The sequence below is a fragment of the Pelecanus crispus genome, chromosome 5, assembly GCF_030463565.1.
Source record: "Pelecanus crispus isolate bPelCri1 chromosome 5, bPelCri1.pri, whole genome shotgun sequence".
NCBI lineage: Eukaryota > Metazoa > Chordata > Aves > Pelecaniformes > Pelecanidae > Pelecanus > Pelecanus crispus.
In genome coordinates, this window is record NC_134647.1 from 49832800 (window position 1) to 49860615 (window position 27816).

Sequence of the window (27816 nt, forward strand, 5' to 3'; positions counted from 1 at the left end):
ATTTATTTTCTGGCAAGCGCTTTGTCCCACACTGCCTGAAAAAAAGAGAAAGACACACGGGCTTGCAGTAACAGAAGAAGGTTTACTGTCCAGTGGGTTATTGAAACCTGCTCTAAACCTGCTTGGAAGAGGCTTCTCCACCTAAGTATAGGGGGGCAAAAACTAGCTTTAAACAAGCTGTTAAAAGAGACTTGAAACTGAGGGAAGAATGGCAAGAGAGTTAATCCGCATTAGTAACTTTTTGGACCTCCCCAAGGTCAAATGAGCACCACTTCAAAACACAAAGAGGTTACTGGAGGCAAAATTTGTTAACTGGTGTTTTCCATCAGCTTTACTAGGCAAACAGAAAAATGCTAAATACTGCTCAGGCTGTTGGGCCATTGGTTCCTCCCAGCCTTCATCGTCAGCTGCGAGTGCTGCAACAGGTTGGCAAAAACAAACTTCGGAGATGGCCCACAGCATGAGTCTCACTTCAGCACTGACGGGTTTCTTCGCCCACTGATTCTGACTTTGTCTCAGTCTCTGCTCCCGCCATGTGCGCTCATCCCAACCCAAGATCTGCAGGCAAACGAGGTCATGGCTCCTCCACAGCCATCGCCCACGGTGTCCTGCCTGAAAGCAAGAGCCTTGGGGCTACAGGCAGACAGACAGACTTTCAAAACCGCATCTGCCAGCATGCAGATACTATAACAGCCATTCAGGCTGTGTCTATTTCTGCTGACAGCTAGCATGGATTAGTTAGTGTCATAAACAGTGTTTGACCATAATACAAAAATGTCCTGTAGCAAATCCCTGGGGTTTAGCAGAACTGGACCAGAAGGAAGGATTTGTATTAAATCTACAGCTGCAAAATATCAGTGTTTCCAGTTTCCAAACACACTGGAAAAATAGTTTCCTCAATTTCTTTTAATGTCATCACATTAATTCCATTTCATATTTTCCAGAACACACCCTAAACAATGTGTTGGCAACAAAATGTCTATAACATGTTTAGCACAAGCTGGATGTGGAACATGCATCCTATATTAACCTCCTCGTCTCAAGCACTTAATGACCTGTCTTACAGAAGAGGTGAGTTTCCATCTCCCTTGCAGAGCAAGAGCTGGCCCCAGCCATGCGTCTCTGCGACCCCATCCAGAAAGTTGGCTGAGGAGAGATATGAAGCTAAATAAGAAAATGGTAACAACAAAATTGCATAACTTTACCTATGCAGCTTGTTCTGCAATGACAGAAGTTACAGTTTCACACCTGAATAAGAATGGAGCTGTTTTTCCCTGCTCACTTTTGACTTGCCTGAAAAAATACATCTGGCTGAGAATTAGAGGGAAACACAAAGGCCAAAAACCCTCCCAAAGTGCCCAGGTTTCTGTTTCTAGCTTGGCCACAGGCTTCAAGGAGGACGCACTGGAAGAGCATTGCACTGATTAAAGGCAAAATGCTTTTTGAGCATAAAGGTGGGTCAAGGTTCAGTTCCCCAAGGGTTTTCTGGCTGGTGTTGGGAAGTCCTCATGAACAGGCTGATGACTCCTGGCACAGACAGAGTCACAGGGAAGCCCAAAGCACCGGCAGGATGGTTCCCCTCTGCAGACATCAGGCATCCCTCCGCCCCAGCCCTTGCACAACTGCCCGGTGACCCCATCGCGGCTGGGGTTTCCCTTTCAGTGCCCCTTTTGCCCCCATCTATTTCTTGGACTTGGCTGTATTTGTGGCACCCCTGGGGTCCAGGTGTCTCCTCCCAAGCTGAAGTCTCCTGCTTTGGGACTTCTCTTCTTCTATTCCCATACATCTCCTGACAAAACCTAGAGACAACAGAAGTCTTTTGGCTTGGCCTTTGGTCCTTAATTTCTGCTTGAGCCAAGTTTGTGTGGCTTGGCACTCAAGGGTTAAATGGTCACATAAGGAATTCCTGTTCCTATTGTAGCAAATACTGTATTTTTTAGTTAGTCTAAAGGTTAACAGGTCGCTCTGTCAACTTCATTGCCGCACTGCTTGTTCTTTGCATGCAAAATAGTCCCATGTTTTTGTTGTCATGGGAAATTCCTTGCCTGTGAACTGTGACAGTCTTTTTACCTAGCATGAGAAGGGCCGGTGTATATAACTTAATTGGATGAGTCACATCAATACACAAAGTTAGCCTGCCTGTGAAGTGCAAAAGCAGTAAGAGTGATGGGTGAATTTACAGCTTGGGTGAATTTACAGCTTCAGGAAATGTCTACACGCTTTTGCTTTGAGTGAGCATCAGAGCTAACATGTGTTATGTAAATGCATGTGGTTGCACAACTCGCTCCTCAGCGTTAGTGATCTCACATCCATTTGTGTGTACAGAGCGGCTGAACAGTTCTCCTAAAAAATGAGCCTATTGGTGCTCTAAAGGCAGAGATCCGTGGGTGATCTGGGCTGTATTAAAAAGAGAACAGTGCAGCCCGTTTACACTGACTTCTCAAGTTTCATCCCACAGACAAAATATGCTGGGTCAAACCAGAAAGCACGTTCGTTGCGGCACCATTTCCCTGCCAAAATGAATTCTCTTCTCGGTGATGCAAACACTCTTGAGGTCAGTGCTCTCACGCTCTCATGCTTTCCAGGTCAATAGGATATTACTCTGAGCATTCGCTTCCACTGCTAAAGAAAAAATGCAAGCAGAGATTTCAGATACCCATCCCAGCAGCTGGAGACTGCCCAAAGGTCCTACAGTAAAGAAATGCAACCCCAGGGCCAGGTTTGGCACCAGGCTTCCCTGGAGCGGGACAGACACGTAGTCCACGTCTGCTTTTCAGGAGCCATGCTTACCTGCAAGGCTGAGCTCTTTGCAGTCACTCTGGGCTAGCATGATGGCACTTCCATATCCTACAGTCATCACCTAAAATAATTTCTGACATCTGAAATAATTTGTTCTTGAAACCCACCTTTTACTGTCTATAATACATTCATTTGGAAAAAAAATATTGCAGGTGTAAACCAGACAAACCAGGCATTGAAGGAAGGGAAAATGAGAACCAAAGGACTAACTTTTTAGGCTAAGGCAAAAAAGTGTATGTTCCTGGTTTCGCATCCGTTGTCAGAAGTGGAAGAGGTTTCTTCTGCATTATTATTCTCCTTTGAAGTAATTTTTAATACAATGTGCAACTAAGACTATAAGTTCTAGTATTCTGCTCTGCAGCTGAACTGAAATAAGGTTCCAATTTCTAAGTTTCTGATCACACCAAAATGGATTTTTCCATTAGAAGCTTATGGACCCAGAAATAAGAGAGATTTTTTGTATGAGACTATAGTGGAATTACACTTAGGAACTTACCAATGAGCTTCTGGGGAGCCTAAGACACTTCAAATGTTTGAAAAAGTTAGAACTAGGTTTTTTTTACGACAAATGTGATTTTAGCAGAGGAAGAGGGACTCCTGCCCTAGCAGACAGTCTGCTCCACAATGAGAAAATGTATACTGGTACCTACAGCAGTGTAAGGTCTCAGCAATGTTGGCTCAAAAGAATTTGGGCATATTGAGACACTTGTTACTCCCCCTATATACATATCAGACCCCCAGCTTTTGATGCCCCTAATGTTTTACTTTTAGACCTATTGGTCGTAGCTGACTTTTAGCCTTATTTGCCATACAGTAATAGGAGAAAAATATTTACATATTTTCTATCAGAATGATGCCCTTGCATTTTTAAGTACCTGCAAATGACAGACTCTTCCCGGTTTTCAGCAAACAGAAGCAACAGGCCAGCACCTATTTGATCTGAACAGGTTTGGAGGAACTTCCTTCCTTGACCTGCTTTTTAAGAAATCTGAGATTAAAGGCAGCAAAGACCCAACTCCCAAACCTGCACTGGCTGTAGCAGCTCTTAACAGAACAGCACAAAATATCTGGCAGAGTGCTGATACCAAAATATATCACTAGAATAAAAACAGATTCATGTGCTGTCCCCACACACTGAACTACTCAAAAAAGTTGTACTTTTAACATCTAAACCAAAAAGACTAACAACCAAAACCTTAAATTTCCTGCTTGTGAGCTGTCCCACATCTCTTCACAATAAAAGTGAAAATGTCATGTAAATGATCAAAAGAAACTGTCTGAAAACAGTAGGTGCCAAATATAGTTAAGCGTTATTTTTTTTATTGTCTGATAACACTGTGATAATATAAACTGTATAAAGCATAAAACACTTCCATAAAGCAGAGTAAGTACATATTATGAAATAAAAATACAAATATTACGTTAACAAAGGCAAAAAAACATTAAAAACACTACAATAAAATAACAGTACCAGTTTCTTCCTGTATTACAAAATTTATCGAAAATGTTTATGCAGCACTAAGTTAAGTTACTTTTATTTTCTCTCCTGATTTTAAACATGCACTAACTCAAACAAAATCTATTAATCAATACAGAAAATGTTATTAATCGCATAACATTGCATGTACATTTAAAGAGGGATGATGCACTGGCTGTTAAAAGCAATGCATTATAATTACTTCCCTTCCCATGGGCTTACAGATTGTTGCAATTAAAAATAGCTCAATAATTCATGATAAAAGGAACAGCCACTGAATTAGCAATAAACTCTGATAAATGAGCAGTTATTGTAAAAACTGTTTGTCAGAAAATTATCAAACAAAAGGATCAGCTATGCTTCAAATAGTCTGTGCACAGTGATGGCATTCACTGAGATCATGGTCTTTGCATTTGCTAGGATCCTGACAGCCCTATCAGAAAGATAGAGGGTGAAATCGGAACCCTATTAACGTCAGCAGAAATCTTGAGACCAAAATTCCACTTACAGTTCTTGAAGACAAACACACGTACCTTCTGACCACGATACTGCAAATAACCCTACATAAAACGTGCTTTGTTTTCACCATGATGATATTCCTAGCGAAAGAAGTGCTTTTCTTCTCCATCTGCTGTGGAGTGCTGGACAAGCAACCCACAGGGCAGCTGCGGATGTGTTTTTCCCCTCTCACCTCTGCAAACACCTTTGTATGCTCTTCTGCATTAGCTGTCAGCGACAGCAACCTCGCCTTGAACTAAACTATTCAGCCCCTGCCATCTTCTTCAAACTCCAGAAGAAAGCAGCTAAGGAACAACTGCTGGGACTGCCAGGTGCATTTGCTGAGAGTTAATCCCACAAATTTTAAAAAAATGAAACAAGCCAGCAAAGTGCTGCGACAATGTGTGACTCCTAGATCTTGCACACAGTGCAAGGCCATCAGTGACCTCGTCAGTTCCTTTTGCTCTTTCCCATGTTACACACTTGCCAATTACATTATTTTAAAGGAGGCTGGAAGTTTTCGGAGGTACGACTGCATTTTTCTATGCATTTGCATAGTTATCTCAACACTTGCTGAAATGGTACTAAAATAATCTATGTCTATGTGTGGTCTTTCATTATTCAACGTATTAAAAATATATTTTTAAAATAGCCCTTAACACATGGACTACTTCACATTCTTAGCTAGGAATGTTTTAGCTATTCCCAGTAAACATTGCCACTGTCCCTTTGCAGAAATGTGATGCTTTTAATCATGATCAAACGCAAAATCACTTTTAATTTATCTATAAACATTTTGGTCAGAAATACATGAACTAACAATAATTTAACACACAAGTGCTACTAACTCAAGAATTCAAGGAATGTAATTTTGTGGAACAAAAGAGAAAGAAAATAGAAGAGGCTGGATTTTTTGCTGAGTGGATACATACATTCTTAGAGAGTAGTAAAGGGGATTTCAGTATTTGTGAAAATATTTGAGATTAAAAGATTCAAGAGCAGATCCTCCTTAGCATCAGTTACAAAAGCTCTACTAGCATTAATAACCAGCTGAGGATCCTACTTATAATATCAAAGATGTATAAACCCCATTTCTGATGCCTGTTTGTTATCAAAAGTTTCTTGGGTTTTTTTAAGAGACACCACTCATGCAAGAAAAGTGAAATTTGAAACACAGCTTGATGATGGAGTTTTGGTAAGGCCAATGTAGCAAATGGTTATTCCTGAGAAAAACCCCTTCCAGTATAAGAAATCAACCTTAACAGAACTAGTAAGCAGCCAAGCGACTTCATATACTAGAGAGCTGCTGTCACGTAGTAATTATTGACTTTTCAAACCAAAGTCAGAGGACTTCTTCTCATTGATACAAAGCAGAGTGGAATCTGAGCCCAAGCCCAGGTGCACATATTGTCTCTGTTATTAAAGTTTTACTCTATTGTGTTTCTAATTCCATCTTCCATTTCAAGATACACCCAATTCACATCACTTAAAAATTAGACAATTGGCCCCACTATGAGAAACCAGTGTTTACAATTTTGTAAGGAAAAAAAAGACGCTGAACCCAATGACCACAGTAAAAATAAACTAATTCCATATTTTTAAAAATAAGTATATCAGCATACTGAAATGTTTTCAATGTTTTTGTTTTAAAAAAATAAGTACAAAATTATATTGAAACTTGAAAATTCACAAGAAAACATTCTCAGGAGTTTTGCACAACCCTGTTCAGGAGCAGTGATGCTCTGATAATGCCTTTTTGACTCCAGTTTGACAGAACCAGCTTCTTGAAGGAGGGGGACCTACAACACATCTTCTACGTATGGTTGTTGTTAAGATTGTTCTTATTAAAGAATCTCCTTGCTTCAACACTGCTAAGAGACACAGAGCAGCGAGATGGATTCTCTTTCCTGTATTCAATGCTTTCCACCATAGCTTGCTTGATCAGCTGGAAAACAATGAACAATGTGTCATTCAGGGAAATAACTAACATTTTAATGATTTATTAATTGATAGAAAAGACCCCTTCAGATGTTAACAACTGTTGCTCCTGCTTTTTTTATCACTGCTGCATCATTGAACTAAGTGATTACTAGTATTATTATGAGCATTATTTTCTTGATTGTATAAAACAATTAATTTAATGTAGTTAGTATATAAAGATATGACAGAATACCACCAGTGTCAAAGAAGTCACACAAGAATATATACCATTTAATCCAAGTCCCAATCCAATTCTGAAAGGTAAATCAAACATTGAGAAAATCCATACTTAAAGGTTACAGATAATAATTATTATCTTGAGAAAGAGTAAATCTTCATTTTTGCTTCCTTTGTCCTGAAGTAACAAGATTTGTTCACTATATTGAAAAAAAATCTATTTATCTGGGATGATCATTTACACTTGTGAATACAGCAAGTCACTCTGTGGATTCTGGGATCATGGTCTTGTGTTACAGCTAGTATCCATTAAAAATAATTATTACTGAGTTAGTTGATAAAGACATTTCCAGAGATCTTTACAAAAAAATTCCATTTTCCTTTTTTCCCAGTGTCCTGGTTTTGGCTGGGATAGAGTTAATTTTCTTCCTAGTAGCAGGCACAGTGCTGTGTTTTGGATTTAGGATGAGAAGGATGTTGATAACACACTGATGTTTTAGTTGTTGCTAAGCAGTGCTTACAGTAAATCAAGGACTTTTCAGCTTCCCATGCTCTGCCAGGTGCACAAGAAACTGGGAGGGGGCACAGCCAGAACAGTTGATCCAAACTGACCAAAGGGCTATTCCATACCATATGACGTCATGCTCAGTATATAAGCTGCGGGGAGCTGGCCAGGGGGCAGCAATTGCTGCTCGGGAACTGTCTGGGTATCGGTCGGTGGGTGGTGAGCAATTGCATTGTGCATCACATGCTCTGTATATTATTATTACTATTATTATTATATTGTTATTACTACTACTACTACTACTATTTTACTTTATTTCAATTATTAAACTGTTCTTATCTCAATCTAGGAGTTTTTCTCACTCTTACTCTTCTGATTCTCTCTCCCACCCCATCACACAGGGGGAGCGAGTGAGCAGCTGCGTGGTGCTTAGTTGCTGGCTGGGGTTAAACCATGACACCCAGTTAGAAAATCAGCATACATAAAGAACTGAGTATAAAATCCTGAACATAATGTCTACATCCTGTGCAGACACCATTGTTCAGTTATCCTGCAGGACTTTTGATGGTAAAATGACAAAAAACCACAGGAACAAAATTAAAAAGTATATGAACTTACATAGGGTATACTCCAGCCCTCATTAAAACAAAGCAGATTTTTTCCACTAACTATAATGGGCTTTGACCCAGCCACAACTTTGAGAATAGCAAGTGGTACAACTAAATGCAGGAAGCTCTTTGTATGCCATAACAATCAGGCAAACACTGAAGTAAACACCTGTACCTTCTGTAGAGCAGATTCAGACCTTTACTCACATCATCTACTTCCCCCTTTAAAAATCTAGACCCTTTAAGCCCCTTCCACATTGGCATACATACATCTATGTTATTGAGAGTGTTGAACTCCATTAGATCATGAAGCCTCTTGAAAGCCTCATTGGGATACTGGAAGTTGAAGGTAGAGAACGGTGTATTTGGATCATCAAAAATGTCAAAGTCTGCAAAATCCTTCTCTTCCTGTGTTTCTCTTGGAACGCCTGCATACAGAACAAATACAAAAACACAATCTAAATGTTAGTTCTGAGGACTTATTATCTTATTTTTAATGGCTCTTTTGAAATCCCTAACTACTACAGATAGACTTAAGAGTTATTTCAGAGACAAAACATTTCTAGGATATAATCAACATGTCTTTATAAAGCTTCAAAGGAACAGCTAGATTTAGCATCAGAAACCGTGTGCTCACCTGGAGCTTTGTACTTCCGGAAGTTGATGTTGGCCAAAACAAAATGGATTATAGTTGGACAGTCTTTCTCTGAAGAGGTATCCTTTGGTTTGAAAACATAGCACTCCTTCATACCCTCTCGATCAAATACATTTGGGTCTATTTTCGGGAAAGGAAGCTTGTTCATTTTGGCCCATTTTTCAGCAAGCAAAATTTCCTGAAAAGATAGCAAAGACTCAGGTGCATATAAGCATCCACCACAGAGTGAGATTTTATGTAGAGAGACACAGATCAAATTGGTTACTAGAAGCAGTTTTATTAACTTACGCTTCTTTACGGAGAAGGACTGATCAAGTCAATCTTTGTATAGATGACCCAGTATGGCAAACTGAACACCTAATTCAGCCTGCCCAATCTTCACCACCTGCGATGATTCACAGGAAGGAAAGAGCTGGTCTGTCATATAAATCTTTGGGTGAATTTACAGAGCTGACAGCTAGGAAAAACCATCTGTAATTTTACTTGCAAACTGAGTATCAGTGCCATGGAAACCAATGAGAGTTAATAAACACCAATCCACGTGTTGTTATGTTCAGAGTCACATTACAGCACAGACCAGCATTTGAAAGCAGGCTAAGTGAAGAACTAAGTCTGCAAAACAGGCTTTTTTTTCCTCATGACAACTCAGTAAACAAAATAATCTGTAAATAATGACTCAAAAGCATGTAATGAGGGTGTGTGAGAGGGAGGAGAGGGAAGGTCAACATCTTTAATCTTGGTTTTGAATGAAATAGGACCCTTCTTTGAGTAACTGTTTTGGATACGCAAGAGATTAAAAGATAGTGGGTATAAAATGATAAAATAAGAGTAGAGTCATTGACTTCAGCTGGCTGATTTCCCTGTGTGTTGGAGTAATAAAAGTATATTAGAGCGCTACCATAGATATAGGCCAACTCTTGAATTGGCATTTACTCTTTGTAATGCAAGCAGAACCAATGGGATTGCACAGCCAGTAAACTAAACTGGTTTCTGTCCTTTAGGTCACTAGCATACAGCCTGTTTGTGCACTATACTTGTGTATTAGCTGGAGGTACGTCACTCTTTTTATTATATACATATTTGTGCTTTGGAAATAATGAACCATTCCCTTCAATGGTGGCTTCATGAAAACCTGAGGCACCATTTAATTTTCCCACCATTTTTTCTTGAGTAAAAGGATTTTTCCTTTTTGAAATTAGAGTTTACAGAAAAACCTTCAGGACACCACTTGACTTCCAATCAACCTCTCCATGTAACATTACGTTCCCCAAAACAGCATAGAAAATTGCAGCTGACAAAGACGGAAAGCTCAACGCATAGGCTAAGACTAACCAAGACGACTATACACAGCCTTTTGCACAGACTCTACATGCAGAACACAATGTAGCTGGAGGAAAAAGAAGATGTTTCAGAGGAGATGGCAGTGCTGTGTCAGCAAATTTAGCTGACTGGGAAAATACTCAGTCATGACAAAAAAGGAGGCAAGTTCTTAAACAAATAGAAAATTAAAGGAAGAAACAGACTGTGGGATTCAGTCAATTACGGAAAAATGAAGGATCTCAGCACCAGTACAAGTCTTCTCAGTGTTCTACTCTTCCAGGTAGTCCCCAAGAGACCTAGAGATTACAGAAGTTACTCCTCCTTATTCTCCTGAAACTTGGGGATTTTGCATTTGACAACACTGATCTAGAGTTCATTTTGCTACTGCTGTTATTTTCTAATGTTGTTTTGGGGTTTCGTCCCTTGACAGCAAAAGGAAGGAAGAAAATACTCTGCTCTAACTGAAATTTCTCTGCAAAGCAATGAAGAATGCCAACTGTTTCTCAAACAGGCAAGTATTCTTGGTTTCCTTAAAAATTATTTTTTAAAATCCACATAGGTTTCAAATAAATACTGCCTCTTTTTTGAGTACCTCACAGTAGTCTCATAAGTGCTGCTTTTTTCTGTGTTAGCTACCAAAATGGTCCAACATTCAACTTTTCCGATCAGTGGAAGCTGTCTAGACGCATAGGTTGTACAGGTCATACAGAATAACAGCTATGTTTTCCAAACGTGCTGGATTTTTCTGTGGTTGCTTTGCTCTTCCCTGAATGGATTTAGGAATCCTACTTAAACCAGTATTGGGATGATGTAAGATCCTAGTGAGATGTAAATGAACAGTTAGCTCCACTTCCAAAATGTTATATATTTAGCAATACCAGAGTGACTGAGACACATTTCTGCAAGATCATGACAGAAAACCATTCATTTACATCACAGCATCACAGAGGAGAACAGCTGTACAGCACTAGAGCACTAGCACAATGGTAAATTGCTTACTTAATTGTTTAATACTGACATAAAATAAAATTCTGCAATTCAGTGTGAAGGCAAGACTTCCATAAAAACAACAGAACTACTACTTCAAACAAATTATATTAGCTTTCTTTGTGTCAGTTGTCTCATGTGAGTCATGTAAACAGGAACTGAGGCAGAGTGCAATATTCTGCCTTGATGTGGAAACAAATTGCTCCAATGCTGTCGATACAATAACACTAAGGCCTTCTGGAACCATGAAATGTGCAACCAACCTGACTGGAAGAATACAACTGAGTCAACTTAAATTCATGAACACAAAGAAAGGAATGGCCTGTATTACTTACTTTGAAAGGAGGACTGGAATCACTTGGCCTCGCTGAAAAATCAAAAGAGATGATGAGATCAACGCCTCTTTGAGGTCTTAAGATAAGTGGGTATGGCAGGTTAAAGGTAAGACCACTGTCCACTACATGAATCTTTTTGCTCTTCACATCTAGTGGCTCGTATATCCTCTCAAATTCATCAGGATCTGCGCAGAACAAATGAAAACAAAACAAAACAGGAACACACAAGCTAAGAACTAAAATTGTGATGGGCTTTCAAGTGTTTCCCCAAGTACTGAAGATTCCACAGAATTAAAAAGGTACAGTATCCCAGCTAAGCATACTGTGAACTCATCTGTAACCTTAACTCTCATCTTAACAGCTGGAGAATGAGGGGAAATAAACAGAGCTGGAAGAGACCTCAGTAGGTCAAGTACACAAACGCCCTTTCCCAAGGCAGAAGCAGGCTGGCTCGAGGCAAAACCAAAGGGCACAAATGCCCAGGTTTTACCCTAGCCTTCTCAACTTTACCCCTTCATCCCTAACAACCCATACACAAAGGAAAGCATTTATGGGACATTAAGAGACAGATTCCTAACGTACATCCCCTCAGTGTCCTACAAGCCCTGCCCAAACCTCTTCCCCCAGGTTCACTCCCAAACCCCCTGTCCTTCTCAGGTCCTCCTCCCCAAATAACTGAAATTTGCCTAACAGCCTTAATGTGGCTCTGCTGGGGTGATGCTTTTCTATGTTTGTTTCTGTCCATTAAAATTAGGATTAAAATTAGTCAAATTATTTGTTTTTCAACCTACACCAAATCTCCTGACCTCATACTCACTACTATACTAGGAACAAAAAAAACCAGTAACCCATATCTGTATCTGAAATTTAAGCATCGGGCACAATTACATGTAAACACTTACTGCTATTACTGTCACGGTATAACACAAAATAGTCTCCTACCTCTAACTGAGGGCTGAAGAAGATGGTATTTCCCCTTTAACCCTAATATTCCCTGGGTGCAGCTCAGAAACGAACAAGCAATTTTTCGTAAGTGTCTTTGCATTTATCTAAGTCTCTGGGTACTACTAAATGATCCCTGCAGTACTTAACTTTTCTCCTGACAGTCTTTTCTTGCTCTACATCTTAAAAATATTTCCAGTGCATGTTTTTGCCTTTTGAATAAAAATTAATGCTCAAATCTGTAGAGGGCAGTGTAATCTACGGAATGCTGAATAGAATAATATAATTATTACTTGCATAATTAAATTCCCTAGCACCCTAGCACTTATTGGCAATTGAAGTAATCTGAAAAAAGATATTTTAATGTGAAGAAAATCCATCAAAAATAATTCAAACTCTAGTTCCTATCATTTCAGGATCCAAGAGAAAACTGTATTGTTATGAGCAGCAAAAAAATCTCAGAACAGATATTTTGACTTTTTATTTCTGTTGTTGTTGTTACTGTTATTATTATTATTATTTATTAGAGGGCACTTTGCTAAGAAATGATGCACCAGTTTTCTAACATTTGCTTTGATTTCTAAGGGATAAAACACTTTGAAATCATTGCCTGTTGCTAAAGGGCTAAGTGTGTTTACAGACCTATTTTAGAACCAGATATATTTCATAACCATGAATTAGCATAAATCAACGAAAAAAATATTACTCTTTATTGAATTCATCATAATTAAAAAAACACTGGTAAAAAAATACACTTAACTACAGAACCTTTTAGCACAAGTTACCCAGTTTTGTTTTCCCCCTCCTTTTTCAAAGACAACATTTCAAACATAATTTAACCCTTGTTCTCAATAGAATTTTAAAAACTTGCAAAAATGTTTTTGTTCAAGTTTGTATTATCTTATTTTAAAAAATTTGAATTTGAAAGTCAACAATGGTCCTTTAAACAAGAACAGTACCACCTATAACAATGTTTGTGATGGAAGTGTTACTGCATACACAAACTTCCTACAAAAAGGGCACTGAATAACAAGACTGTTGCTATTGCTTACAGCCTTCATGACTCTATCATCAAATCTGTCATAATAATTTTATGATATTTTAAATGATGCCATCAATAAATTTAAAATTACCACATAGATTGTTTTTATTAGTTCTGGTCTTCTGTGATTACAGGAGAAATTCAACTTAAAGGTTTTTCTTTTTATTATAATTCATTTTATAAGTACATTTCTAATCTTTGAACTGAGAAGAAAAGTTCCAAAATAGAACTTGTGTCCATGTTATGGGGTCAGAAATCAAAAAGCAATGAAGATAATCCAGTGTTATTTTAATGACATGACCTTAAAGGTAGACTCAGCATGTAATTTGATTTGATTTACACAGGGTCTGGAGCCAGAGGCCAAAAGCAGCACACAATACCCCAGTGAGACAAGGCAAGCAAGCAGACTGTGGGTCAGGACACTGCAGGTGAGCCTGCAATTGCTCCTGGGAGAGGTGTAATGTACAATAAGTAGCCCTGATGCTAAAAGAAGCGTCACCTACTCTATAACCTGTGCTGTAGTTATTCTGAAGGGCTGGATAAGAAACCTTTGGGTTTTTTATACTTTACAACACATGAATCCAGGACAATCATTCTATATATGCAGCCCTGGTAAGTCAATCCATCATTATTCATCAAACACTATGAAGACTGAATGGAGTATTTATGCTCTGAGAGCCTGAGACATTAATTTTCAGCCCTTGCAAGCTGCTTTTATGAAAGATGCATCCATATTATGAGAAGCTTTCAGTCCATCAAGCAGCAAACTGGGAGAAGCACAAGACGTTTACGAGTACAGCTCTGTGGTAAACCAGCACAGCATGCCTATCTGATTTGCAGTAATTGGATACACAAACGGATATTCAGAACTGTTTGGAAATAAAAAAGAGAGCATGTTCTAGAGACCAAACTTTTGTCACAGATGGCAGCTTCAATAGAAGTATGGGAGATGAAAAGGGCATTTGCTACTGACGTGCGTCTACTATAACAGAGTTTCCGTAACTACTGAAATAAGGAAGCAGAGATTATGAGTTATTTTTTCCCTACTGTTATTCACTTGGCATTTTTTCAAGTGATTTTTGTGTGTTGTAATATCAAGGCACAGAAACAGAACAACTCTGAGTTCACAATGAAATCATTCAAGGGATGTAAAGTTTTAAAGTGTATTTGACATCAATTAAGAAAATGCTCAGCATAAACAGAATCCGTAAGAAAGCAAAGCCAAGCATATTATTTTCAGATGAAGCAGCTGGGATCTCTGCCATATGCACTGCAGACCCTAAATTCAATCCTCAGTAATGACTGTAACATCGGCTTAGGTCTGCCACTGTTCATCCTCTGCAGTGCAACTCAGTGGTTCTACAGAAGGTCTGAGACAACTGAAGATGTGAAGTATTATTTATATCCTTTTTGATTCATTTATTTGTCCTTTGGAGTGTCTGGTAATAAAGAGAAAGTAAGTCCTAAAGCAATTCAGACTCCTCTCTGCACTCAAGCCGATAGGTAAACTGCTAGTGGTACGAATAAATATGCAAAGCTTAAATGCATCCAGTGCCTTGGTAATATATAATATTTGAAACTTACACCAAAGTTTGCTTTTTATTTACTCCTCTGGGCTCCTAGGCTCTTACATATATTAGCAAAATTCACAGCATTAAGATCTGGATACACTTAATCACACTACCAAATGATTTGATTATATTTTATATTAACTACTGAAATGTCAAGAGTTTTTTTTAACTGTTCTTGACCATAATGTCGCAACTACTCATAGCTGTTACATTTGAGTTGTCAGTTCAGGTTTATGAGTGTGGGCTTCAGCTAACACTGAAAAAATTGCAGTTATGTCAAACTTTTGCCAGACATTTTACCCAAAGAAATTTCAGGCACTCAAAAGTAATTGCCTCAGACATGCAGGCTCATTCTGTCAAACCAGCATTTTATTTCAATTGAAATTAAAACCCAGGAAGTTGATAGTTGATTCTGAAGATTATCCACGTCTTAATTATGCAAAATTCTCATCAACTGTCATTTTTTCCAACCATACATTTACTACCCGCTTTCCTGCCTCTTTTACAACTAAGATAAATATTAAGATTACCCAGTTGTAAACACCTCTGAGATGACAGAAATATTTAGAAAGTGGAGTACAGATGGAAATTACTATACAACCACTCAAAGGGATTTGTTACATTAACCAATACACATTAGAGCGCGTCTGCTACTTAAGTTTTTAAACGACATCTGGTATTTACTGTTGCATAATGACCAGCTAGGACAATCTCTTTCCTCTGAATAGAAAATAAGGGCTGAAGTGACTACTATTATTACAAGGGATGGTTGGCAATGTTGTGCCCCTACACAAGAACATGGGAGGAACAGCACTTTCAGAGATTGGTAGTTCCTCAGCTTGATGGATGTCAGTAATAATCCACAATAATCCAGAAGCATTACAGTTTGTGTCACAGAAACTGTATGTGGAGGCTCCACCAAGTACGCATCTTCACTCTGATGTAACTTTTCTATAGGGAAACTCACATCCTTAACTCAGTGCTCTGTTGCCTACTAAGAAGAAAAAAAAAGCACCAGTGCCAGAAGAATACTACAAAATTCACTAGCTCTCATTGAGAAGATTGTAATGAACACTGTCTATAGCAAATCTTCAAAATACTAATCAAACATGATTCCTAATTCTCTGCAGCTACTGTCCCAGACACCATATACACCATATACACCATATACACCGTACTTCATGGAGTGGGGGAAGACATCGAACATCTTTTGCAAATTAACATTTTTCTGAAATTCTTATTTGCCATCCACATTCCTGTTTCCTGCTTATGCCAACATGAAATGTGGATGCACCTACGCATCAGTCACACATGAAATGTCAATGTACGTGACAGACCAGCCACACTGGGAAGAACATGGTGTCAGCAAAGCAGGGATCTACACGTAAAGAAGCATGTTGCCTCCACAGGTTTTTCAGAGGAAGAAAAAGGCAGCAGATGAGCTATAAAATTTTTGCAACAAGGAAGCCCTGTAGGAGGACAAGGAAAGGTTTTATTTCCACCAGAAGGCCTAGCACCAATAAGAGAAAAGGAACAACACAGGATACCCTTGGGAGAAGTCCACAAGAGTGAGAAAGTGGCCTTAATGAAGGGCACCATACACAAAAGCAGGTTGGTCACCTGTGCCAGCAACTCCTTCAAAACAAAGAGCCACTTCCCCTCCGAAAGGTACTGATTGTCCTGCACACTCTGCCAGGGGACACAGGAGGTAGGCAGCAAACAGAAGTCACTGTGCAGTGCCCTTCCTCTGTGACACCCAGTCACTTCATAACCTCTGCTGCTGATCAATACTCATGACTGCTGCCATGGAAATGTTCTCCTGCCTTCAGGTACCTGCTGTTGTAAGCCTCATAGTTCGATGTTACCACACACAGTTTCTGGTTTTACTAATGAATATGCAGCAAGATAGGCTTTCTGCGAACTAACCTGCAACAGCTGCATCTAGTTCATCTTCCTCCACAGACTCCTGAGTAAGAAGGTCTGCCAGAGGAGAGAGCGGGTAACAGGTGTTCAGGTTCAATCCCAGCATGAAGTTGTGCACTTTCCCAGCACGCCCTTCCCTGGTGTTGAAAAGGGCACTATCACCCACCAAAGCCATCAGCATTCGCTGCACCCAGCTTTCTTGGCTGCTGTTCTGATATTCTTGATTTGCCTCAGCATTTTCAGTGCCTGTAGAGGAAAATGAAAATAACGAACAGTGAGACAGCTAACACATAAAGTATAAAATCCAGATTTCTGGGTCTACTAAAATAAAGGACCTATTAAAATAAAAGGAACTGGGTGGGTCACAGCCTTCTTTCAAGGAGCCATGGACTGAATGTTCAGAGGAATTGAAATAAACCATCCTCTTACCTTCACAGGCCAGTGAAACTTTTCATCTGCAGTATAGTAGTGTGGATGTGTCCATCAGGAAAATAGATCGGGAATGTGTTAGATGACCTGAGCCAGACTTAACTAGTCTGGATGGCAAGTGCAACGAGGATATGGCTGTGTCTGTGCTAGCACCCAAAATGCAAGCTCTCCTGGGCTTAGGAGACAGACTTGAGTTGCCAAGATCCATGCTCTGAATGTAGACCTAATTCATCTGGCTGTGTATTGACACCCTTCTCCATCCTTTCCTGACTGCTAGAAACCCAGCTTTCCTTAAGAAGGAAAAGTCAGTCTGCATAAAAGACAATGCTATAGCATGGGAATTCTAAAATATATGAAAATATCCCTTCAGTAAACTGTAGACTGCAATCAATATCTGGTTTTAATTAACTAAAGAGTACAATGAAACATCCAGACTTAGATGTCTACAGCTAGATGTCACAGTAAAAATAACTTCGATTGATGTCAAAACTTGACTTTTTGAGTGTTTTGTATATGGAGATAATTCAGGCTCAGGCTTCATACTTTAAATCCAGCACTGAAATGCGCCTCTTTAATACAGGATGTAAAGGAACTGATTTTTATATAAGTAGAGAGAAAACAAGCATCAAACACCACAAAGTTTAGAGGTCCAACATCTGTACAATAATATTCTACAGAAGTGAGAGGGATTAGCAAGTGTTTATAAATCACAGATTTGTAGGTTATCCGCTATGGCTACAAACTATGAAAGAAATGTAATGTTTAGTGCTGGCTATAGTGCTTAAACAGGAAATCCGCAAATAAACACAAAATGTGGTATCACCCTCTATTATTTTACACATAAGGGGAACTAAAGAAGTAATCACTTAACTGAGCTAATGACATAATTAACTGTCTCATTGCACAAGTTTTTCTTTTCTTCTTGTAGATCCTGAAATTACAAAGAGCTGAATTCCCATCTTTGCTTTAGTTGTTAAAAACATAATTGATTTCTTCAGATGAAAATCACTGTTGTCCCCAAAAGTATCATCAAACAGAGAAAGCATTATTAGAACAAGACAGAGACTGTGACTAAAATCACAGAAATCCTCAGGTGGTTTAGGTGCCTGAAGATAATTTTCAATAGGATCTTTCCTTCCCACTGCCCAATGATCCCCTTGTGGTTGCGCCTCTTCTGGGAAACTGGATTTGGGCATTGTTTAAAACACTGTGCCAAGCACTAGGAATTTCCTGTATCAGATGTTATTTGTAAAGGTACTAGAAGACATCTGTGAATGCTGGAAACAAACTAATATTTGATCAAGGAACCCTTGAAAACAATGGATAGCATTAGTTTGCTGGGCTGATAAGAATTTGAACATGCCTCTAAGCTCAGTAGCTTGCTGGCAACAGACTTGTGGTGATTACTGGCTCAGCAAGCCTAATTTTTGGGTGTATGTGGAATTGCAGACCTCTGTGAAGCCCTGTTGGGCTGATGCCAAGATTGAAGATGTATGAAAGAACCATTTGATCATCAGCTTGAGCAGGAGGCATGAAGTCAAGCCAAAGGCCCTCCTGAGGTGTCTTATTCAACATTTCTCTATTTTGCTGAGCCACTGGCTCCTTGTGCAATTGGTCCTTGGGCTAGGCAATTAAGCTTTATCACTGGTATATATGATAGAAGTTATAAGAGACTATTAGTAAGACTAAAGAAAACCAGCTATGGCTAATTATCAACATCCATGAACTTGACTATGCTACGCAAAAGCTGATGAAAACAGTAAACTATGAAATAAAATGTGAGGATTTCCTTACCTTTTGGATGCTGTGATTCATCTTCACTGTCTGAACTGTCATTGCTTACAAGGTGCTTTAGCCTAATATTTTCTGTTGAAAGAAATATAAAATTACTTTAAACTTCTAGGGTTTAATTACCAGAACAGCTAAGAATTTCAAAACAATTTGAGTGATAAAACTGTCATAGTCTACAAAATAGAAAATACAGCTGAAGAGATTCAATCTGCTGTGGACATCTCTATGTTCAGAATCTGATCAGAACACATTTGCTTTAGCCTGCAATTTTTGCAAAGCTCCTGCACTAAGGAGATTAGCCAAAGGGTTGAGAAAACAAAATGGAATCCTAAAGCAGCACCTACCACTCACCTCTGCACCACGTATCTGACACATTTGATTCACCTTGATTAGAATTTAGATATATGCTTCTGTCCTCTCAATAACTCCTAGTGAACTAGGAAGACAACATTAATTTCTATTAATTACCTGCTAACTTAAAAAAAAAAAAAGATGAATGCTTAACCTTATTCATATCTGTACGAAACGGTACCCTTAAAAATAGCGGGGGAAAAACAAAAGCCAAGATGGTCATGAAAGTTCTACTGGAGTATGTGTGAAAAATAAAGGCCGATGCAGTTACACAGGTAGAGAAGACAATGGTTTTCATTTCAGAAAATGAAGTGAGAGAAATAAAAACAGAAATGAGTGAACTTCTCTGGCAAAAATCTGTATTTTGTTAGGGTTAACAGCTTTGTTTCCAAAACTACCACAAAGTGATTGCTAACTCTTCCTTACTATCTCAAGGAATTATTTTAAAGTCAAAATGAGTACTGAAAAAGCAGCACATTCCACTCCTCAGGTAAGGTTTATAGTGGAGGTGAATTCCTGTGAAAATGGATTATAGGCTGACATTATTTTCACTAATTATGGAGGGAAGCATTTCTTGAAATACAGTAGATTTGCAATGTTTTATGATCAGCCTCATCTTGGAAGCTTATTATCCTACAGAGACTGGAGACAGAAACTGAAGTCCAGTGATGCAACTGTATCCAAGAGAAGACTTTTGAAAACTAAAACCCTTTACTCCCTAGTATAATGTATGCTAGGAATCATCTCTAATAGAAATTTGAAGCCAGTTAAAATAAACTGAATGAGGGTTGTTTCCTAATGAACTTGAAAAATATCAAATAATTGTTTTTTCCATTAAAAAATGAAAATAAAATAACATCTACTTTTTCTCACAGAAGGACAATGTAGATGTTGGTCTCTAGTGGCATACCCCTGCTTTAGGCTGTAATTTCCAACAAATGCTGCAATTCCTACCAAATGCAGTATCAAAACAATGGCAATTACACTTTACACTTCTTGCTTAAGTCTAAATCTAATTCCTATGAGCATACCTGGCTGAAAGAGAAGACTGAAGAAAGAGTCACCTTAATATCAAGTGTAAAAACCCACAGCTTTATTACCTTGGTAATGAATACTGGATACAGATGACCACCACTGTTGCTTTATTTCTAGAGAGGATTATGTCCTCTTAGACTTACATACAACACTGTAAAAATCCCCACAGAAACAAAGGAGCTTAGTCATCATGTATTTTTCCTTAAATACTTTCTAATACTCAGTGGGTCTTCAATATACGAAATACCGTCCATGGACAAACACACACCAAAGACAAATACGTACAAATTCTTGAGCGATGACATAGGAGACAGCTCAAAATAAAAATTAGTGACCACAAAAGGAAGCTAACAAAACCAACAAATACAGTTTTTTGATATCAAACCATCTCTTTAAAGCAATCCCCATACAAAATTTATTATTTACTGCTTCTAGATGTGATTTATACATGCTGTGTGTAACATTAGCTCTTCCAATGTCCACTGGCATTTTGCCATTCACTTTGCTGGTATCAAGGTTTCACTGGGACATCTACAGCTCTGGTAATAGATTGTGGCTCAAGTCACATTAGTATTTTCACATCTAATCCCACTTCAAACCATATTTTTTAAATTATGTGTGAAATGAGCCATGGATGAGAGAGAACATTCTGTCTCTCAACATCTTAAAAAGCAGTAACACACACTTTTCCACTGGCAAATTTACTGACAGAGATCCCCCATTAGTAGGGGTTAACACTCATGAGGTGTATCAGAAATATGAACCTGGAGGCACAGGCCTCATTTTCATCCATAAATAATCACATTAACAAACAGCTGAATACCATCTATTAGGAGACAGAGACAGCTAAGGGGCTTGGGGTTTTTTTGGTTTGTTTTTTTTAAATCAACTAAATCTGCATTTTCTCTCCAAGGTCTTCAGAAAAATCTGGTTGTCTAGTACAATTTATTTATTGGTTATATATTTCCCTGCAATGCCATCTTCTGAAGAGGAAAAAATGTTAAAAAAACCTTTCATTATCAATTGCACCTTTGAAGAAAACACAATAAAGCCTACTCAAACCAAGCTACAACTCTTTCCTTACTGTCATTACACCATTTGCGCAGTAGGAATGAAATCAAAATATAAGTCGATATAACCAGGCTCACTAGAAAGGACCCCAAAGGCGGCATGCCAATGTTGGGGGTGAAATCGATAACCCAGCTCAAGTGCATCTACACCAATGCATGCAGCATGGGCAAGAAACAGGAGGACCTGGAAGCCCTTGTGCAGCCCGATAGCTATGACTTAGTCGCCATCACAGAAACATGGTGGGATGACTCTCATGACTGGTGTGCTGCACTGGATGGCTATGAGCTCTTCAGAAGGGATAGGCAAGGAAGGAGAGGCGGTGGGGTGGCTCTGTATGTTAGCGAGTGTTTCGACTGTATAGAGCTCAATGATAGTGATGATAATGTCAAGTGCTTATGGGTAAGGATGAGAGGGAAGGCCAACAAGGCAGATATCCTGCTGGGAGTCTGTTATAGATCACCCAACCAGGATGAAGAGGTAGATGAAGCATTCTATAGGCGACTGGCAGAAGTTTCACAGTCGCTAGCCCTTGTTCTTGTAGGGGACCTCAACTTACCAGACGTCTGCTGGAAATACAACACAGCAGAGAGGAAACAGTCTAGGAGGTTCCTGGAGTGTGTGGAAGATAACTTCCTGACGCGGCTGGTAAGCGAGTCTACTAGGGAAGGACTGGTGGGAGATGTTGTGGTCAGAGGCTGTCTTGGACTTAGCGACCATGATACGACAGAGTTCTCGATTCTTGGCAAAGTAAGGAGAGGAGCCAGCAAGACCACTACCATGGACTTCCACAGGGCAAACTTTGGCCTGTTCAGGACACTGGTTGACAGAGTCCCTTGGGAGACAGTCCTGAAGGGCAAAGGGGTCCAGGAAGGATGGGCGTTCTTCAGGAAGGAAGTTCTGAAGGGTGCAGAAGCAGGCTGTCCCCACATGCCATAAAACGAAGTGGTGGGGAAGTTGACCGGCCTGGCTGAACAGAGAGCTTTTGCTGGGACTCAGGGGAAAAAAGGAGAGTTTACCACTTTTGGAAAAAGGGTCAGGCAACTCAGGAAGAGTACAGGGATCTCGTTAGGTCACGCAGAGAGAAAATTAGAAAGGCAAAAGACCAGCTAGAACTCAATCTGGCCACTGTTGTAAGAGACAATAAAAAATGTTTCTACAAGTACATTAACAAGAAAAAGAGAGCCAAGGAGAATCTCCATCCTTTACTGGATGCAGGGGGGGAACATTGCCACCAAAGATGAGGAAAAGGCTGAGGTACTTAATGCCTTCGTTGCCTCTGTCTTTAATAGTCAGACCAGTTATCCCCAGGGTATTCAGCGCCCTGAGCCGGAAGACAGGGATGGAGAGCAGAACGAAGCCCCCATAATCCAGGAGGAAGCAGTTAACAACCTGCTACACCACCTGGATGCTCACAAGTCTATGGGGCCAGATGGAATCCACCTGAGAGTACTGAGGGAGCTGGTGGAGGAGCTTGCCAAGCCACTTTCCATCATCTATCAGCAGTCCTGGTTAACAGGGGAGGTCCCAGATGACTGGAGGCTTGCCAATGTGACGCCTATCTACAAGAAGGGCCGGAAGGAGGACCTGGGGAACTACAAGCCTGTCACCCTGACCTCGACGCCAGGAAAGATTATGGAGTGGTTCATATTGAGTGAACTCAATAGGCAAGTGCAGATCAACTAGGGGATCAGTCCCAGCCAGCACGGGTTCATGAAAGGCAGGTCCTGTTTGACCAACCTGATCTCCTTTTCTGGCCTGGTGACCCACCTAGTGGATGAGGGAAACGCTGTGGATGTCATCTACCTGGACTTCAGGAAAGCCTTTGACACCGTCCTCCACAGCATTCTCCTAGGGAAGCTGGTGGATCATGGCTTAGGCAGGTGTACTCTTCACTGGGTAAAACACTGTCTGGATGGTGAGCCCAGAGAGTTGTGGTGAACAGAGTTAAATCCAGTTGGCAGCAGGTTACAAGTGGTATTCCCCGGGGCTTAGGTTTGGGGCCAGTTCTGTTTCATATCTTTATCAACAATCTGGATGAGGGGATTGAGTGCACCCTCAGTAACCTTGCAGATGACACCAAAGTGGGTGGGAGTGTTGATCTGCTCGAAGGTAGGATGGCCCTGCAGAGGGATCGGGACAGGCTGGATCAATGGGCTGAGGTCAATTGTATGAGATTCAACAAGGCCAAGTGCCGGGTCCTGCACTTGGGTCACAACAACCCCATGCAACGCTACAGGCTTGGGGAAGAGTGGCTGGAAAGCTGCCTGGCTGAAAAGGACCTGGGGGTGTTGGTGGACAGTCGGCTGAACATGAGCCAGCAGTGTGCCCAGGTGGCCAACAGCATCCTGGCTTGTATGAGGAATAGTGTGGCCAGCAGGAGCAGGGAAGTGATTGTCCCCCTGTACTCGGCACAGGTGAGGCCGCACCCGGAATACTGTGTCCAGTTTTGGGCCCCTCTATACAAGAAAGACATTGAGGTGCTGGAGCATGTCTAGGGAAGGGCAGTGAAGCTGGTGAAGGGTCTGGAGGACAGGCCTTATGAGGAGCAGCTGAGGGAACTGGGGTTGTTTAGCCTAGAGAAGAGGAGGTTGAGGGGAGACCTTATTCTCTCTACAACTACCTGAAAGGAGGTTGTACTGAGGTGGGTATTGGTCTCTTCTCCCAAGGAGTTAGCGATAGGACGAAAGGAAATGGGCTCAAGCTGCGCCAGGGGAGGTTTAGATTGGATATTAGGAAAAATTTCTTCATGGAAAGGGTAGTCAAGCATTGGAACAGGCTGCCCAGAGAGGTGGTGGAGTCACCATCCCTGGAGGTGGTGTTCAAAAAAACGGGTAGATGTGGCACTTTAGGACATGGTGGTGTTGGGTTGATGGTTGGACTGATGATCTTAGAGGTCCTTTCCAACCCCGGTGATTCTATTCTAGTTTTACTTTTATTAGAAACTAATCCAGCCACCAAGCCAGGAAACATGAAATTAATTATTACTCTCCCCTTAATTGGTTTAGTGGTGCACTTGGTAGTGTTAGGTTAATGGTCGGACTTGATGATCTTAAAGGTCTTTTCCAACCTAAACAATTCTATGATTCTATGAAAAGCATTAAATTAGTAAGCAAAGGATCAGATACCAACAGGTGACTTGTGGTTAGAATGGAAAAATCTAACAATACAGAGATGCTAAAATTTGTTTTTACTTTACTAATCCCTTGAATAATACAGTCCAGTGTCAAGAGACTTCACGAGTAACTATCAAGTATTTGTCAGCTTCTGATCTCCAAAAACTAGCATAACAAAATAAAAAAGGGATCTGGATTCTTTTAACTTCATGAAAATAGTTGGATATATGCAAGTGACTTTCAGTGCCTCTGATGCTGATCAGAAACAAAAGGGAAAGAAAAGAAAATTACTAACCCTCTTTCCTTTACCTCATCAGCATCTCGCATTTTAGCAATTAAAGTTACTTGAATTCCACATTCTTAAAATGACTACCAGCGGAGTGCCATCCTTCCACAGACTAAGACTGCACTGAATCTTACTAGTAATTGTTTTGCACAGTAGAAGAATTATTTACTAATATTACCTAATTCTTCTTCCATGGTGGGACCTTTATTTTGAGAATTGGAGACGCCAAGCACTCTGTTAAATAATATAGAAAATGCACTGCCCCAGACACCTGAAAGGGAAAAAGTAAACAATGAAGGGAGGCTGGAAGAAAAATAAAAAACCATATTCTGCACTATTTCAGCAGTTGCTTGCTCTCTGAACACACATCTAATTTTGGAACATGCTAAGTCATAACCTCAGATGTACCAGGACATGCCAATCCATGTCTGTGAAATCTTTCAAATGGGTATCTTCCAACAAATTGAGAACTCTACTTCTTGTCTCACACTTCGTGTGATTGTATTTAAAAGCCCTTGTCCATGAACTACTGACATTAGTTTTATTTTAAAGTCTCTTTCTGTCACATACTCACCCATCAAAAAATGCAAGGGATTTTCATTATACTTCTTCACCACTGTCCCCATAAAAAATTTACTTCCAAACAAATCAGGAGACATAAAAGTGCCATACTTTGCCATACCAATCTCATAAGGACTGAATTCCACCCAGTCTGCAAAATAAGAAACAAAATTGTGCTTAGTTAGCAATCTCAACCTGAATAGAAACAGGATGAAAATACATAAACGAATGAAACCTCTGTCCAAGCAAAGAAATTTTAGTTAAATGGGAACTTAAATAACCAACAGGAATATCTCTTATGTTGTGCAGAAGTCAAAACTTTGATTTCCAATGAACGACAGTCTAATGTCTCAGCAGAGAAGGAATTCTCATTCTCTCTTACTACAACAAACTTTGGTGAAAAAATATGAGGTTGTAAAAACAGAAGTATAAAAGTAGTGATCACAAATGAGAAAAACAAAATTACCTCTGTTTTTCATCTCATGCTTCAATATGATTCCCTGTCACATGAAATGCAATGTGGGTCTAAGTTCCAACTTTCTTTTCTTTCACTGTGATCCTACCAAAACTGTGGAGGGCAGTGGCAAAGGCAGCAGCAAAGTTATTTAATATCACAAAAGTTGTGAAAGATTCTAGGAAAGGCATTTGGATTCCACCAAAACCAAAAGTTTCCAGTGAAATCCAACATGAAAAGGCAAAGCTGAGAGGCAGCTGAGAAACTTATTAATACCAAATGATGTAAACCATATTTTTAAAAGTACATGCCATTTTATTGAATAGAGAGCTCAATAAAAATATGGAATAAAATGTTCAAATGCACTTTCTGATCTTAGCAGAAAATTTTAGTAGTGTTTTATATTCTATGATGTATGCCTTTTTTGAAAATGGATTTTAGCTGATATTGAAATATTTTCTTTGAAACCAGGGGAGTTGCTTACATCAGAGAATCCATTTCAAAAAGGGAGCAATACAAACAAAAAATACCTTACATTTTTAGTATTTCACCCATTCATCTATTTTATGTTCCATATTTTTAGTAGTGATTGATTTGACTGCTTCCGTAAACAAATCAGAAATAATTCTGAAACAGAAAGGCAAAAGAAACAGCTTTGAAAAAGCCCCACAAGTCATAGGATGTCATCTACACCTTAAGATATTTAGTGTTTCTGTTGAGCATGTTAAGCATAAGGTTAACCACTCGTCCTTAAAAGGGAAGATTTAATCATGACTGCTGAGAGTTTTGTTTTGTGGGGCAATGCTTATCTATGCTAAGTCAAATACAACATCCTATTTTCCAAATAAACCACCCACAAATCTTCACGTTTCTTGGAACAGAAGGAAATTCCTTTGAAGACCCAACCCAGGAATTTAATAGTATTTCCCTTTAGATATATAAACAGGAATTTGCAGATACGTGTTTAGAACTGTGTTGACAGCAAAATTAAAATAAGAATTAGAATTAGTTTAATCTGTGATAATCCACTTTCATTTTTGTATTTGCACTGAAGAAAATGATTTCTCAAATCACATATCCTGCCTAGGGAAATAAGATTTCTGCCCTAAAATTAAAGGGCTTCAGCATTAGCTTCTGCCATTCCAGAAGCTCCAGTGGTCATTTAAATGAGCAGGACTTGAATGTCCCAAGAGACTAGAACTCTATACCAAGAGAAATATTTAATGTTCATAACCCAGTAGACTGGATTAGTTCCTTGACTGTGGCTTAATCCAAAATGTACTGAAGTCAAACCTCTCAGCTCTGTTCACTGCATTTTGGATGTGGCCCTGATCATACAATCATAGAATCGTTTAGGTTGGAAAAGACCTTTAAGGTCATCAAGTCCAACCATTAACCTAACATTACCAAGGCCACCCCTAAACCAATTAAGGGTAGAGTAGCAACCCCACACCTCCTGGCTTGGTGGCTGGATCATTTATAATGAAAGTAAAAACTAGGAATCATTAAGATTGGAAGGGACCTCTAAGATCAGCAGTCCAATCATCAACCCAAAACCCCCATGCCCACTAAACCATGTCACAAAGTGCCACGTCTACCCATTTTTTGAACACTTCCAGGGATGGTGACTCCACCACCTCTCTGGGCAGCCTGTTCCAATGCTTGACTACCCTTTCCATGAAGAAATTTTTCCTAATTTCCAACCTAAACCTCCACTGGCACAGCTTGAGCCCATTTCCTCTCGTCCTATCGCTAACTACTTGGGAGAAGAGACCAACACCCACCTCACTACAACCTCCTTTCAGGTAGTTGTAGAGAGAAATAAGGTCTCCCCTCAGCCTCCTCTTCTCTAGGCTAAACAACCCCAGTTCCCTCAGCCGCTCCTTATAAGGCCTGTGCTCCAGAC

General features: G+C 39.7%; 1 protein-coding gene across 1 annotated transcript in view; it reads right to left on the reverse strand.

The window, feature by feature from the left end:
* Positions 1–6587: 6587 nt before the first annotated feature.
* PLA2G4A (phospholipase A2 group IVA) overlaps positions 6588–27816 on the reverse strand; it is a 74876-nt gene continuing 53647 nt past the window's right edge. Inside the window, exons 10-17 of the mRNA XM_075711067.1 lie at positions 25470–25607; positions 25074–25166; positions 19043–19114; positions 16823–17065; positions 11342–11526; positions 8682–8877; positions 8315–8472; positions 6588–6719 (exon numbers count right to left, since the gene is read on the reverse strand). Coding sequence (XP_075567182.1) covers positions 6588–6719; positions 8315–8472; positions 8682–8877; positions 11342–11526; positions 16823–17065; positions 19043–19114; positions 25074–25166; positions 25470–25607 — 1217 coding nt within the window. The remainder of the gene's footprint in view (positions 6720–8314; positions 8473–8681; positions 8878–11341; positions 11527–16822; positions 17066–19042; positions 19115–25073; positions 25167–25469; positions 25608–27816) is intronic.